The sequence below is a fragment of the Mastacembelus armatus genome, chromosome 17, assembly GCF_900324485.2.
Source record: "Mastacembelus armatus chromosome 17, fMasArm1.2, whole genome shotgun sequence".
Classification (NCBI taxonomy): domain Eukaryota; kingdom Metazoa; phylum Chordata; class Actinopteri; order Synbranchiformes; family Mastacembelidae; genus Mastacembelus; species Mastacembelus armatus.
In genome coordinates, this window is record NC_046649.1 from 206085 (window position 1) to 221616 (window position 15532).

Consider the following 15532-nt stretch of genomic DNA (forward strand, 5'->3'; position numbering starts at 1 on the left):
AACCCTATATTACCTTAATTGTTAACTTTTCTCAAGGTGAATATTTCCCTACCTCCAAGAAACAAATGTAATGGCTCAGTAAAAACTATTTGAACCCAAACATGACTGGAAGAGTAAGGAACAAGTGGGTGCAAGTGGGTGTGGGTGCTCAGGTGAGGGGAGTGGTAGGGGGGTAGAGGTTACTACAGACCAGGTGGTAGTGGCTGGGTTGGAGAATTAATGCATTACAGTCTGTGTGGGTTTCCTCCATGCACCAGAGACATGTTAGTTGCACTTAGGAGTGAATGTGAATAACTGTCTGACAGCCACCTATGTGTCAGACCAGAATGAACTAAGTTTGAATTTCGTCTTTACTTGATTATAAGAAGTTTGCCCCAGAGTACTGTTTGTGAGACACTGAATGTAACATAGACATAGCATACCTTGACAGATCAAATTTATCTAGCAGCATGTCCACAGGTATAGGCTCAGAGTGACGCTCTCAGATGAGTTAACTGTTCTGAATATGAAAGTTTAATAATAAGTTTGAGTGGAAGATTGCAGCTACTCCTCCATCTCGACCTGTGCTTCGAGGAACATGATAATTTTTATGACTGAGGGGGGTGATTCATTCAGACTGACATATTCATCCTGCTGTAGCCAGGTTTCAGTAAGACAGAGTAAGTCAGTTTGGTGATCAGTTATCAAATCATTTACTAACAGAGATTTAGATGAAAGAGACCTAATATTTAATAAGCCACATCTGACTGTTCTGTTTTTCTGTTCAATAAGAAGAGTGGTCTTAATTTTTATTAGGTTTTTATGAATAACTCCTCTTCTGTTAACTTCTGATTTATTTGATTTATATGTTCGAGGGGCAGACACAATCTCTATGTGGTTTGAGGGGGGTGACGACTCTAAGGAAACTGCAGAGAGGCGTTTTAGACTGAGTCTCTGCGTCCCTGTCCCCACTCTGGATTGTCAGGCTTTAGGTTGGCTAATAAACTTGGCCAGATTTCTAGAGATGAGAGCTGCACCATTCAAAGTGGGGTGGATGCCGTCTCTCACTACCAGACCGGATTTGATTTGATTTGATTTGATTTGATTTGATTTGATTTGATTTGATTTGATTTGATTTGATTTGATTTGAAATCCAGTGGTGTAGGAAAAACAAAGACAAAACTTGGAACAAGGCAGAACAAAGCATGGGGGTGAAATCAGGTACTAATTAACTAAAGGTACTCAACTAATCAGGTAAAGTGAAACAAAATGCAGTGCAGATCCTCCAAAATAAAAGCACAAAACAGGAAATCAAAGTACGGATCATGACAGTCTGTGTGAGAGTACTTCTTGGTAACAACACTATTGTTTCGTGTGTCCATCATGATCCATAACAACTCCAGGTTTTAATCAAACCGAGCGGTAAAGTTGTCTGGATTTACAGCTGCTGTAGTTTGAAGTTTGTTCAAATCACCATAAACTGTAGTCATCTATGGCTACAAATCTAGACAGTGTAAAAGGTCTTGTCATCATTATTTTCTCTCCTCCTTTAATATATCTTATATTGGTGCAAATAGGGAGTTCAATACAATTTTGTAGTAAAACTGGATTGGCAAAGTTCATAATTACGGGCCTGATAAAATAATACTGCTGATGAAGTGTTTGTGCCAGAACAGGTCAAATGTATTTACTGGTTTTCTTGTTCTCTCTCCCCAACTGTAGCATAACTTGACATTCTCCTGCATGGAGTCCAACTCATTCCCCGTTTTCTTCAACTCCTCATCCTTCCTGCGGCTGCCAGGACAGACTGATAGTGACAGTCTGTCAGTCAGTTTGTCTTTCAGGACATGGAACCCTAACGGATTGCTGATGTTCACTGCGTTGACTGATGGCTGGGTGGAAGTGGCAGTGACAGAAGGCAAAGTCACTGTCTACATGAATGTTACACAGAAGAACACACGTATTGATATATCTTCAGGTGAGCTAGATGATGTTAGTTTAATTACTTAATGAATTAATTACTTGTCACTTTTATCCTCATATCTTGGTTCTTTCCTCAATTATTGAGTCTGTTTTTCCTTTTAGGTTCAGGCTTGAATGATGGTCAATGGCATACTGTCCATGTGAATGCACTGGAAAACTATGCAATGCTGACAATTGATGGAGATGAAGCATCCACAGTCAGAACAGCCATCCCAATCCAGATTCAGACTGGAGGAACCTACTACTTTGGAGGTCCTTATAATATAACTAAACCAGAGTTCATATCAAGTGGTGCCAGTACAAAGCAAGGCAGTTTTATTTATATAGCACATTTATATAGCACGTGTGGCAAGTCAAAGTGCTTTGAATTCAATACAATTCAATTCAATTTTATTTGTATAGCGCCAAATCACAATACAAATCATCTCAAGGCACTTTACAAAAACTAAAACCCAACAAATCCCTTATGAGCAGCACTTGACAACAGTGGAGAGGAAAAACTCCCTTTAACGGAAGAAAAAACCTCCAGCAGAACCGGGCTCAGTTTGGGCGGCCATCTGCCTCGACCGGTTGGGGTGAGTGTATAGAGCAGAGAGAAAAGAACAGCAACAATAAACAACAAATAGACACTGCAGGTTGGTGGGACCAGTAACTGCACATCAGCGATATACAGCTCCAGGACCAGGGACACCTGCAGAAGGTACAGAGAGAGAACAGAGAGAGAGAGGGAGAGAACACAAACTAGGGGAGAGAGGTTTCACACTCTGCTCTTACTGGTGGAATGTGCAATCAATGAAGATTGGCCACCAGGCTGGTCAAATTTAGCCATGAAACCTCCAACACTAAATTGGCCAGTGTTTAAGTTTCATTGTCCAACCCCTGTAGCTGTCTATTGTGAGTATTCCATCAGCGCCTCTCCAACCAGAAAACAAATATGTTTGACATTTACAATCAAGGCTCTGACTCGATCAGGAGCAGTAAAATTATTGTGTTGACACCACACCTGTGAGGATTGTCGAGTCGAGTCCAGTCGAGTCCAGTCCAGTCCAGTCCAGTCCAGTCCAGTCCAATAAGCAAGTACTTGACGACAGTAGAGAGGAAAAACTCCCCTTAACAGAAAAAAAAACCTCCAGCAGAACTGGGCTCAGTTTGGGTGGCCATCTGCCTCGACTGGCTGGGGTTAGTGGATAGAGGAGAGAGAAAAGAACAGCAACAATAAACAACAAATAGACACTGCAGGTTGGTGGGGCCAGTAACTGCACATCAGCGATATACAGCTCCAGGACCAGGGACACCTGCAGAAGGTACAGAGAGAGAACAGAGAGAGAGAGAGAGAGAGCACAAACTAGGGGAGAGAGAGAGAGAGCACAAGGTTAGTGACATTCAATGGTGGAATATACATGTGAGGTGGGAGGAGAGGAAGAGAGGGGAAGGGAAGGGAGGGGAGGGGAGGGATAGGCGAGCTCAGTGCACTGATGGTCCTCAGGGAAGCTAAAGCATAAGGATAACATTAAAACCAATAGGAATTAAAATAATAATAATAAAATAGATACATGAAAATAAAATACAAGTATACAAAGATAATTAAAAACAAAACTAGAACTCATTTACAGTACAGTAAGAAGTTTTAGGTTTGCCAAAATGCAACTGAGGAAGCAAAACTGTAACACAAAAAGCAAAGAAAGTTTTCAATTTCGATTTGAAAGTGGCTGGGGTTAGGCATTTAAGGTCACCAGGAAGCTGGCTCCATCTGTGTGCAGCAAAATAGCTAAAAGCAGCTTTACCTTGTTTGGGGTTGTAACAGCTGACTGCTTCTCAGAGATGTAAGATGGCTGGTTTTATATTCTTGAAGAAGATGTCTTATAACCCTAGGAATTGGAGGTGGAAGCCATGCACCTAAGAGTAAGAGACCTGGGCCCGTATTCACAAAGCACTATTCTTAGAATACTCTCGGAGAACTCCTATCTTAGTCTAAAAAGTCCTAGCTGGGAGTCCTAGACTAAATGTAATTTAGGAAACTTCTCAGAGCAACTCTGAGTAAGAAAAATACAAAAACCTCTTAGTGAGGAGGTGTGGTTGACCCCGTTGCTAGGGATGATGCAGCATTTCGAAGACTGCGATTGGTTGATCAAAAACTTTAAAGGTCTTAACATGCGCTCTTTGTGAAAACCGAATATATGATAATCGAATGGACAGTGAAATCATAAAATCATAGTGAGAAATTTTGTTTTCTTCTGAGCTGCTATGGTTTACTGGATTTACTGAATTTGCCAAATTTGGATTTGGATTTTTTTTTTTTTTTTTAAGACAGATAAGATTATAGCCAGAGGCAAATTTCTATCTTTAGTCCCTGAGGCAAGTTGATGTTACTACATAAAATCAGGACAGTAAAACAAGAACAATAAAAAAGAAGTACAATAAACAAGCAAACAACATCTCTTTAACAAGCCAAGAGCTGGGGATCATATAGAATTTCAAATATTAAAATAATTTAGTTATAAAGTGATTAGCTGCAGTGTTAAAGTGCCAAGAGCTAAAGTGCTGAGTGCTAAAGTTCCTAAAACTGCACATTAACTAAATTGTCCATCCATCCATCTTCTTCCGCTTATCCGGGGCCAGGTCGCGCGGGCAGTAGCCTAAGCAGGGATACCCAGACTTCCTTTTCCCTGGACACTTCGTCCAGCTCTCCCGGGGGGACACCGAGGCATTCCCAGGCCAGCCGAGAGACATAGAGGGACTATGTGTGTGTCCTGGGTCTTCCCCGGGGCCTCCTCCCGGTGAGACATGCCTGGAACACCTCCCCAGGGAAGCACCCTGGGGGCATCCGGAACAGCTGCCCGAGCCACCTCAGCTGGCTCCTCTCGATGTGGAGGAGCAGCGGCTTTACTCCCAGCTCCTCCCGGTTACCGAGCTCCTCACACTATCTCTAAAGGAGTGCCCGGCCACCCTGTGAACAAAGCTCATTTCAGCTGCTTGTATCCAAGATCTTGTCCTTTTGGTTATGACCCAAAGCATGTGACCATAGGTGAGGGTAGGAACATAGATTGACTGGTAAATTGAGAGATTTGCCTTTCGGCTTATTTCCTTCTTTACCACAACAGACTGGTACATTGACCGCATTGCTGCCGCTGCTCCGACCCATCTGTCATTCTCATGTTCTATCCTTCCCCTCACTCCTTAACAAAATTCCAAAATACTTAAACTCCTCCACTTGAGGCAGGATCTCTCCCCTGACCCCTCAGTGAGTGAACTAGGTCTAAGTCGAGTCTAAAAGTAGCAGTGAAAATTAGTAAATGATTAAATAGCAAAATACCACCAGTATTTGCTGCTATACAAAATTTATATATTGAATTAACAAAAAGCACGTTTTATTTTACATCACTTTTCAGCAGAAGTCACTAGGATTTAAAGACAGATGTGACATATGTTTCAATGAAATCAAACACAACCTTTTTATTAAACATTGCTGCAGCAAGTCTAAGCAAAGGTAGTACTTACATTTTTAATGTATTGAATATTAGACATTTCACCTTAGAAAAACCAATGTGAACTAAACATTAAACTGAACTGAAACCAGGGTAAAATCAGGTCTAACCCAGGACTCATGTTAGCAATATTAAACCAGGACAAAACAAGGACATAACCAGGAATAGAGTAGGACTAAACCAAGACTGAACCAGGACTAAATCATTACTGCCACACACAGTACAATCTGTCTTATCTCAGTACGATGTTAACTGGTATGGCAACACCAGTGGGACAAACCTTCTTCTTGGCAGGTCACAACCAGGGTTCAAAGTGCATACCTCCACCTGCTTTACCGTAGTATGTATCTTTAGGGTGTGTAAGTGGGACAAACCACACGCAAGAAACTTAAAGACGGTCAGTTGTCTTTCGGTTGTAAGACAATTTCTCCACATAAGTAACAAGTAACGAGAGCCTTTATAGAAATCTAGTTGAGTAAAAAGTATTATATTTATCTTTCAAATGTAGTGGAGTAAAAGTAATGTTTCCCCAAAAAATACTACTTAAGTGCAAATTCTCAAAAACTGTACTTAAGTACACTACTCAAGTAAATTTACTTTGTTATTGTCTTCCTATGATGATATCCAAGCACTAACTACATCAGTTCAACATCAGGTCAACAGTATCCTTAGAAAAGTTTATAAAGGTGTTCCAAACACAGTCCAGATAACACTGAAGTGACCATTTAAATTCCTTCGTCCAACTATTTTGGAGACCACTTTCTCTCACTTTAAACAGTAGGATGGAATAAGATATGCGCAGTTGTGATCTGCAGATCCTAACGGAGGGAGTGAAATACATTTTTATGCTCCCTTAACTGAACCGTAACAGCGGTATGTGTTAGCTAGCAAACCACAAACACAGGTTGGCCAGGGTCAGGTTGCTCCCATTGCTGCCAAGTTGCAGGGAATTTTGGATGGCCAAGCCCCTCAAACATGTCGGGAACTCTGATGTTTTCTAGGGATGCCTGGATATTATTGTACCTTCTGCTTCTGCTTACGCCTAGACCAGGAACATAAACGCTAAGTAATTTATTTCAGCCTGATATCACAGTGATTTACAAACTGGAAGTAGTATTTTAAAAACTATTTTATAGGTAACTGTTATACAAACAGGAGTGATGTGTTCCATTCTGATTGTTTTTGTTAAAACTCTGGTAGCCACAATCTAAATAACTTTAAGATGTCTTTTTTCACCCTATATTGTTCACCCTGTTGGAGATGAATGATTGTCTCCGAATTCTGTCTGTGCAGGAGACCTCTAAGAGTTGCTGCTTGTTTGAGATGATGATATTCTGATTAGTTAGAGCTTTGATGTGCCTGCTGAAGCTCAATCTGAGTCATTTAAGAAACCAAGTTTTCTAGCTTGAGTTTTTGTCTGTATACTGTAGCTATGGGATAAAGCTACGCAATAAGTTCCACGACTTCTTGTTCCAAAATACAATGATTTCTGTCTCATCTTTATTTAACTGTTGAAAATTGAACTGTACCTTTATTTATTTGGTCTAAGCACTGATAGAGTGAATCTAAGTGACCATAATCACTGATTTGACCCAGAGGGAGTATTCACCAGTTGAATAACAGCACTCCAATAATGACTGTATGTCATTATGATTTGTTTAGACATGATCACCAATGGAAATAACAGAGCCCCTGTCTTCGTCATACTTATTTAAAACTTTTTCTGCTCAGTCAAAACTGCTTTCTTTTTCTTTTAAGCTGATATCACTGAATGCTGAGAGTCTAATGAACATGCAAAGTCTACACAGAAAGGACCCAGCTCAAGTGTGAGCTGTGCCACTTCCTTTTCATCTGCAACTTTGCAATGGTGTCAATAGGTTCCACAATTATGTAGTTAAAATGACTGAGCAAATCCATTAGTAGTGTTAGGTTTACTGACACAGACAGATCACATTAAAAGAAATAGTATGGTCATTGAAACACTGGACAATGTTGATAAGAAAGACATTTGATCAGATCTGGTTGGGGTAACAGGTGAAATGGACACATGAAAGAAAACATAGGTATGGTTAGAAAGGCATTTGTGCCAGCAGTACTAAAAATCTAATCACCCTCGGTAATAACTAAATCTAATGTGCACTTAATTGGTTTGGGGCCTTTCCCATGCTGCAACAGATCAAATGTTTCACATAGATCACAGAATTCCTTTGCAGATTGGGATAATGAATATGACAAGATAGTCAAAATCTGTTGAGATAACAGAACAACTCAACAAGTCAACAAAATTTACAGAGGTCTGCACTGTAAGCTGTGAATTAGTAAAAGTGCAGGATATTTTTATTTCCAGGCAGTGAGTGAAATAACCAAAATGTAGGTTGTTTGTGTATTTTTCTTGGGCAGAGGTGTGGAGGTTTCACAAGATGTCAAGGGGTGACTTGAATGTTTGCTTGACCCTTTGATGGTATGTGGTTCTGTCTCTTTTGTTGGTTTAGTGTTTTAGGGTAGAGGGTTGTAAATAACTGCCAACAATTTGGTTAGTGCTGGTAGAGGCCTGGAGATAGAGGACACCTGAACAAACATGTACAGTCGCCTCGGTCGCCTCAGATTCCAGAGTCCACCCCTGGTGACAAAGTGTATATAAACCTGGTGTTGTAACACAGAGTCAGAAGATTTCTGCAAGGAGTGCCTTGGGATGATTTGTATTGTGATTTGGCGCTATACAAATAAAATTGAATTGAATTGAAATTGAAGGACGTCCTCTCCGGGCCCGTGATTAAACCTGAGATGATTCATCGCACTTGTGGTTGTTTCTGAGAATTAGCAACTCTCAAACTTAAAGAAATTTCCACGGGTGTGTATTTCTAAAATCCTGGCTATGACAATGAGGGGGACAAAAAGTAAAAAAACAGATGCAGCACAGACAAACTGTGTCAAGAAAAGCAAATAGTTAATTTAATTGGTATTTAGTAATGACCTTTGACCTTCTCCATTTTACTTCAGGGTACTTCCTGCACCCTAACAACCGATCACCTCAGCACTCCTTCCAGGGCTGCATGCAGATGATCCACATAGATGACCATCTAGCTGACCTAAGGGCTGTGGAGCAGGGCCACATTGGAACCTTTGAAAATGTCAGCCTGGATATGTGTGCTATTATAGACAGGTATATCACTGAATTGTAAATTGCCATAAAAGAAGTAAATGCAGCAAATGCAATTGGTTATATCTGGTCACAGCAAACATGGGTTGGAATCTTTTCCTTGTGGTTCTTCCAGTGTTCATTGAGTTTCCTTCCTCTATTCAACTGTGTGTCATGTCAGATGTGTGCTTAACCACTGTGAGCATGGTGGTCGCTGTTCTCAGACGTGGGACACTTTCAGCTGCAACTGTAGTGGCACAGGGTACACTGGAGCTACCTGCCATACGTGTAAGTACACATGAACATGCACTAATTTATTTCCATAGGACTACACTCCAGCCCTTACCTGTCAAAAAGTACACATACAATGGTTTCACAGGCACTGCTACCGAATGTGGGCAAGGTGCCTGCGATCCTGTTGGCCACTTTAGCTCTTGGCTAAGACCACTTGGTGCAGTTAAATATACTCAGTGGTAACTATGGTAACTTGCAGTTACTAAGTCTAAAATCTGTCCACACAAACACAGAAAGTCACGCCGACCCACACACACACTTTGTGTCTGCTGAGATGTATGTTGTGTCAACTTTCTAGCAATGTATCAGCAGTCCTGTGAGGAGTATAATCACCAGGGGAAGAGCACTGGGAGCTACTGGATTGACCCAGATGGCAGTGGACCTATTGCCCCTTTCAGAGTCAGCTGTGAGATGACAGGTAAAATATCACTGTGAAAAGACTAACCCTGAGATGGGAAACTCACAGTTTTCAGTTCTAGAACATCTGATCAGGGTTACTTCAGTCAACTCTGAGTAAATTAACTGAGATAACTTTATACACAAGGACTATAAAGAGCCATCATTTTACCATTCTGTGTTTCATGGATAGAAAATTGAACAACCAAGATAAATACTTTATTTTACACTGGTCTACCAAGTGAAATATATTATTTCTATATCTTTTTTTGGCCCTGTGATGGACCGGTGACCTGTCCAGGGTGTACCCTGGCCTTTCACCCAAAGAGAGCTGGGATAGGCTCCAGCAGATCTCTTTGACCCTGATTAGGGATAAGCGGGTATAGATAAATAAAACTAAACTGATAAGTATTACACAGCTCTTATGTGTGGTCTTGAACACATTAACACATTATTTGAAAGAAAAGCAACACAGCTGCAGTGGCAAAGGAGAGGGAACTCATCTTGGAGAAAATTACTGCTCAAGGCAATTCATAGGTTTGAAATATAAGAACAATGTAGAAACAGGCAAAAACGTGGGTATACCTGATGCTTTAGTAGTGAACCTATACTGTATAGGTTTACTACTATAACCTAATTTGGTTCCAAGCTAAGTGACATATTAAAAAAAATCAAATGTGACATGCAGTGAGTTTCATTCCAAACACAATGCAATTTCAACACCTGCAAATCATTATAATTGTATTTTTTTTATAATCTTGACATTTCAACTTTGTTCTCGACATGCAAATTCAAATAAAATCTGTGGCTCTAATACTCATATCTTGAGGCCTGACAGGAGGTGATCTGATTAATAAAATAACAGTTGTTCTAATAGAACTATCCAAAGAGTGGCAGTGTAATAAAGGACTGCTCAGCCTATAGATTTTATTCCCAACTGAGACATTACAGGCCTATATGGAAGGAGAGATCACGGTCCTTACACTGAGTGATCATAAAAACATTCACATCAGTAAAGATGTAAAGAATCAGTAAAGAATTTTTATTTGCTATTTCCAACACGAACCTCAGAAAATGAATGTGCTCCGATCAGTGCTTTGATATGAACTGTATGAATGAGGAAATGTATGGCCTGTCTGACAGCTTCTGCAAACTCAGCAGACACAGAAACTCAGAGTTTCTGGAAGAAAACCTGCCAGAGAGCAGGTTAGTTGCACACAGTTGGCGCAGTAACTGACTGAGTTTAAATGATATCTGTTTCTGGAACAGAAAATTCTGAATTTCTGTCAAATCAGGGTTAAACTACTCTTTGAGTTTTCAGGAAACATGCTTTCTAGAATGACCACACTGATATCTTATCATCTGTTTGGAAATCAGTTAGGTACTGTGGTATGAATTTTGGAATTATTTAATTATTGCTTATTTTTAGATTCAGATAACTTTATTGATCCCTTTAAGGGCAATTCACTGTAGCTATAGCTCAGAGCATATCACACACATATACAAGTATATACAAATATGTACATGTACAAGAACACATACAAACATACAGACAAAATACATCATCCAAATAATCCTTTAACCCCTAAAATTTTTAACATTTAGTTTGCGAGCCCCAACCCCAACCAAGTGTACTCTCTTAATGGACAGAAGAAACTAGAAAAACACCAGCATCTGAATTTAGCAGTCTCGTAGCAGAAGGAATAAAAGAATTGGAGAAACGATTTGTTCTCAAAGATGGCACATAAAAATGTCATCCTGAGGGCATCAGTGAAAACTCAGAGGACAGAATGTGAAGAGGTTGTTTCAGGATACACTTAGCCTTCTTCAACACCTGAGCCTCCCAGAGCAAGCGCAAGTCCCTCTGTTTGACTCCAGTGATGTTGGAGCACATTTTGACTATGCTGTGAAGTTTTTTATCTTTTAGGGACAAGCCCTTAAACCAACAAATAAAAGAAAAAGAAGACTTTCAGTAAAAGAACCATAAAAATTTGTCAAAATTCTCCTATTTACATTTTTCTAAGCAAGTAGATCCTTTGCTGAGCCCGTTTGACAATGGGCTCCGTGTTTGTGTCAAACTTCAGTTTAGAGTCAATCCAGGTACCAAGATAATTTTAAGTGTCCACAATCTGGACATCTTTCCTGTGTATGACACTAACCCCCTGTGCTGTGTTACGTATAAAATTAATAATCATATCTTTCGTTTTGTGAACATTGAGGTCAAGGTGGTTCTCATCACACCATTGCACAAAATCCTGTAGAGCCAGGCCATGGTGAGTATCTGCACCTTTGAGTAAGGACACAAGAACAGTGTCATCAGAGAACTTCACTAAAAACCTGTTCTCCTGAGAGGACCTGCAGCTGTCTGGATACATTATAACCAAAAGCGGTGACAGCACACAGCCTTGGGGTGAACCTGTGTTTGTGATTGAGGATGTGGATCTCTGCCCATTTACCAAAAGGGCCCTGCTAGTGAGAAAATTCAGAATCAACATAAGAAGCTGGTCAGGGAAATTAAAATCAGAAGCAAGTCTTTGGATCAAAATGTGGGGCTGCATTTTATTAAATGCGGAAGAAAAGTCTGCAAATAAAAGTCTTGCCAGAGTGCCAGGGTTTTCAAGGTGCATACAAGGAGTTTAATAAAAAGAGTTTGGCATCCTCCACACCCTTATTTTGTTGGTAGGCAAATTATAGTGGATCAAGTCTACCTTCTAAGGTAAGGGACAAAATAGAATTTTTTAAAATTCTCTCAAAACTTTTCATAACAAGTGATGAACTCACTCAGTTCATTTGAATTATTCGATTTGGGAATGGGTATTATCATTGACGTCTTCCAAAGAGTGGGAATCTGACCGAGAGCCACACAGTTTTGGAAGAGTCTAGTAAAAACCCCACTGAGCTTGGCGGCACAGTGATGCAAGGTACGCCCACAAATGGTATCCGGACCCATAGCTTTCCCAGCCTTAGCCTTCTTGAATAAGACTTCCAATTGTTCCTGGGAAATCACCATTTCCTTAACAGGTCTGAGAGACTTTTTACAAGCAGATATCCATCCATCCATCCATCTTCTTCCGCTTCGTCGTGGGGGCAGTAGCCGAATCAGGGATACCCAGACTTCCTTCTCCCTGGACACTTCCTCCAGCTCTTCCGGGGGGACACCGAGGCATTCCCAGGCCAGCCGAGAGACATAGAGGGACTATGTGTGTGTCCTGGGTCTTCCCCGGGGCCTCCTCCCGGTGGGACATGCCCGGAACACCTCCCCAGGGATTGCTGCCACGACAGGCACCCGAAACCTTACGGCCACAGCTCCTAGCGTCGTCAATGGAGGTGGAAAACATGGTCCATTCGGACTCAATGTCCCCAGCTACCCCCGGGATCTGGTAGAAGCTCTCTCGGAGGTGTGCGTTAAAGACCCCTCTGACAGCGGGTTCGGCCAAACATTCCCAACAGACTCAAGTACATTTGGGCCTGCCAAGTCTGTCCCGCTTCCTCCTCCTCCAGCGGATCCAACTCACCACCAGGTGGTGATCAGTTGACAGCTCTGCCTCTCTCTTCACCCGAGTGTCCAAGACATACGGCCGAAGGTGAGATGACACGACTACAAAGTCGATCATTGACCTCCGGCCTAGGGTGTCCTGGTGCCATGTGCACTGATGGACACCCTTATGCTTGAACATGGTGTTCGTTATGGACAAACTGTGACTAGCACAGAAGTCCAGCAACAGAACACCAATCGGGTTTGTATCGGGGAGGCCGTTCCTCCCAATCACGCCCCTCCAGGTTTCACTGTCGCTGCCCATGTGAGCGTTGAAGTCCCCCAACAGAATTATGGAGTCCCCCGTAGGAGCACCTTTCAGCACCCCCCCAAAAAGGCCGGGTACTCTGCACTGTTGTCTCGGTCAGAGACCTATCCCCGACCCGAAGGCGCAGGGAAACGACCCTTTCACTCTGGGGGGAAAACTCCAACACGTGGCGGCTGAGCTGGGGAGCTATGAGCAAGCTCACACCAGCTTGCTGCCGCTCACCGCGAGCAACTCCAGAGTAGAAGAGAGTCCAGCCCCTCTCAAGGAGCTGGGTTCCAGAGCCCAGGCTGTGCGTTGAGGTGAGCCCGACTATCTCTAGTTGGTACCGCTCGACCTCCCGCACAAGCTCAGCCCCCCCCCCCCCCCCAGTGAGGTGAAAGGGAAAGTGAAAGTGAAAGTGACTTAACTGGCCAAGTATGCTGACCCATACTCCATTGCTACTCTGCTTTTTTACCCAATCCCAAGTGCACACACACAGCAAGTGAACACACACACACCGTGCACACACACCCGGGACAGTGGGCAGCCAATGCTGTGGCGCCCGGGGAGCAGTTGGGGGTCTGGTGCCTTGCTCAAGGGTCTCACCTCAGTCGTGGTATTGAAGGTGGACGGGGCGCTGGCTGTTCGCTACGTGCCACCGACAATTTCCCCGCCGGACCTGAGACTCGAACCGGCCACGACTGCCCCCCAAGGTGACATTCCATGTCCCTAGAGCCAGTTTCAGCATCCGGGGATCAGGTCGCCGAGGTCCTCGTCCTCAACCAATTCAATTCAATTCAATTCAATTCAATTCAATTTTATTTGTATAGCGCCAAATCACAATACAAATCATCTCAAGGCACCTTACAAAAACTAAAACTAAAAACCCAACAATTCCCTTATGAGCAAGCACTTGGCGACAGTGGAGAGGAAAAACTCCCTTAAACGGGGTTAGGGTAGGGGAGCTCAGTGCACCGATGGTCCTGGGGCAGTCTAGGCCTATAGCAGCATAATTAAGGGATGGTTCAGTGTTGCCTGAAGCCAGCCCTAACTATATGCTTTGTCAAAGAGGAAGGTTTTAAGTCTAGCCTTAAAAGTACAGAGAGTGTCTGCCTCCTGAACCCAGGCTGGGAGCTGGTTCCACAGGAGAGGAGCTTGATAACTAAAGGCTCTGCCTCCCATTCTGCTTTTGGAAACTCTGGGAACCACAAGTAGACCTGCACTCTGAGAGCGAAGTGGTCTATTGGGATAATATGGTACTATGAGGTCTTTAAGGTATGAAGGAGCTTGATTATGAAGGGATTTGTATGTGAGAAGAAGGATTTTAAATTCTATTCTATATTTTACAGGGATCCAATGAAGAGAAGCCAATATAGGAGAAATATGATCTCTCTTGCTAGTTCCTGTCAGGACTCTGGCTGCGGCATTCTGGATTAATTGGAGGCTTTTTATGGAGATATTGGGACATCCTGAAGTCTGGTTAACTGGTTTGTGTTAACAGGTTTAATAAATAGATATAATTGAGTGTCATCTGCATAGCAGTGGTAATTAATGGAGTGCTTCCTAATGACATATCCTAAAGGAAGCATGTACATAGTGAACAGAATCGGTCCTAGCACAGAGCCTTGTGGAACTCCATAACTAACTTTTGTTCGTGTGGAAGGATCATCATGGACATGAACAAACTGGAATCTGTCCGATAAATAGGATTGGAACCATTTTAACGCTGTTCCTCTGATACCAGTCACATGCTCCAGTCTCTGTAATAAGATGTTGTGGTCAATGGTGTCGAATGCTGCACTAAGGTCTAGGAGGACAAGTATTGAAACGGGATGGGGTCTAAGAGACACGATGATTTCGATGAAGCAACTACTGATGTAAATTCAGAGAGATCTATGGGAGAGAAGCAGTCTAAACATAACTGAGGTCTTACAGATGATACAAGAGCTACTGTAGTAGAAGATTCATTTATTGCAGGTATAGGAAGCATCTGCTGAAGTTTATCTCTAATAGTTGTGATTTTATTTGTAAAGAAACTCATAAATTCATCACTGCTGAGAGCTAAGGGAACACTGGGCTCAACAGAGCTGTGACTTTTTGTCAGCCTGGCTACAGTGCTGAAAACCTGGGATTGTTCTTATTTTCCTCTATTAGTGATGAATAGTATGCAGTTCTGGCTTTACGGAGAGCTTTTTTATATGTTAGTAGACTGTTTGACCACTGCCCGATCCACTATGCACCGGCCCCTTATGGATCCTCCTGCGGGTGGTGGGTCCAGGCTTTGCCCGGCTGGGCCCCATGGGGGGAGACCCAGCCACCAGGCGCTCGCCATCGGGCCCCAACCCCAGGCTTCGCCATGCCGGGCGACGTCACGGTCCTTGATTTTCGCTCCATAAGAGGTCATTGAACTGCTCTTACTCTGGTCTGTCACCTAGGACCTGTTTGACTTGGGAGACCCTTCCAGGGGCATATAG

At 42.5% G+C, this 15532-nt stretch overlaps 1 protein-coding gene across 4 annotated transcripts in view; it reads left to right on the plus strand.

Annotated features, from left to right (window-relative positions):
- cntnap2b (contactin associated protein 2b) overlaps window positions 1-15532 on the plus strand; it is a 77734-nt gene that overhangs the window by 36481 nt on the left and 25721 nt on the right. For all 4 annotated transcript variants that reach the window (XR_003296024.2, XM_026312847.2, XM_026312848.2 and 1 more), the window contains exons 8-12: window positions 1702-1957; window positions 2065-2214; window positions 8448-8610; window positions 8768-8874; window positions 9179-9298. Coding sequence is in view for 3 of the 4 variants with exons in the window: in XM_026312847.2 (XP_026168632.1) it covers window positions 1702-1957; window positions 2065-2214; window positions 8448-8610; window positions 8768-8874; window positions 9179-9298 (796 nt within the window). In the remaining variant the exon portion in view is untranslated. The remainder of the gene's footprint in view (window positions 1-1701; window positions 1958-2064; window positions 2215-8447; window positions 8611-8767; window positions 8875-9178; window positions 9299-15532) is intronic.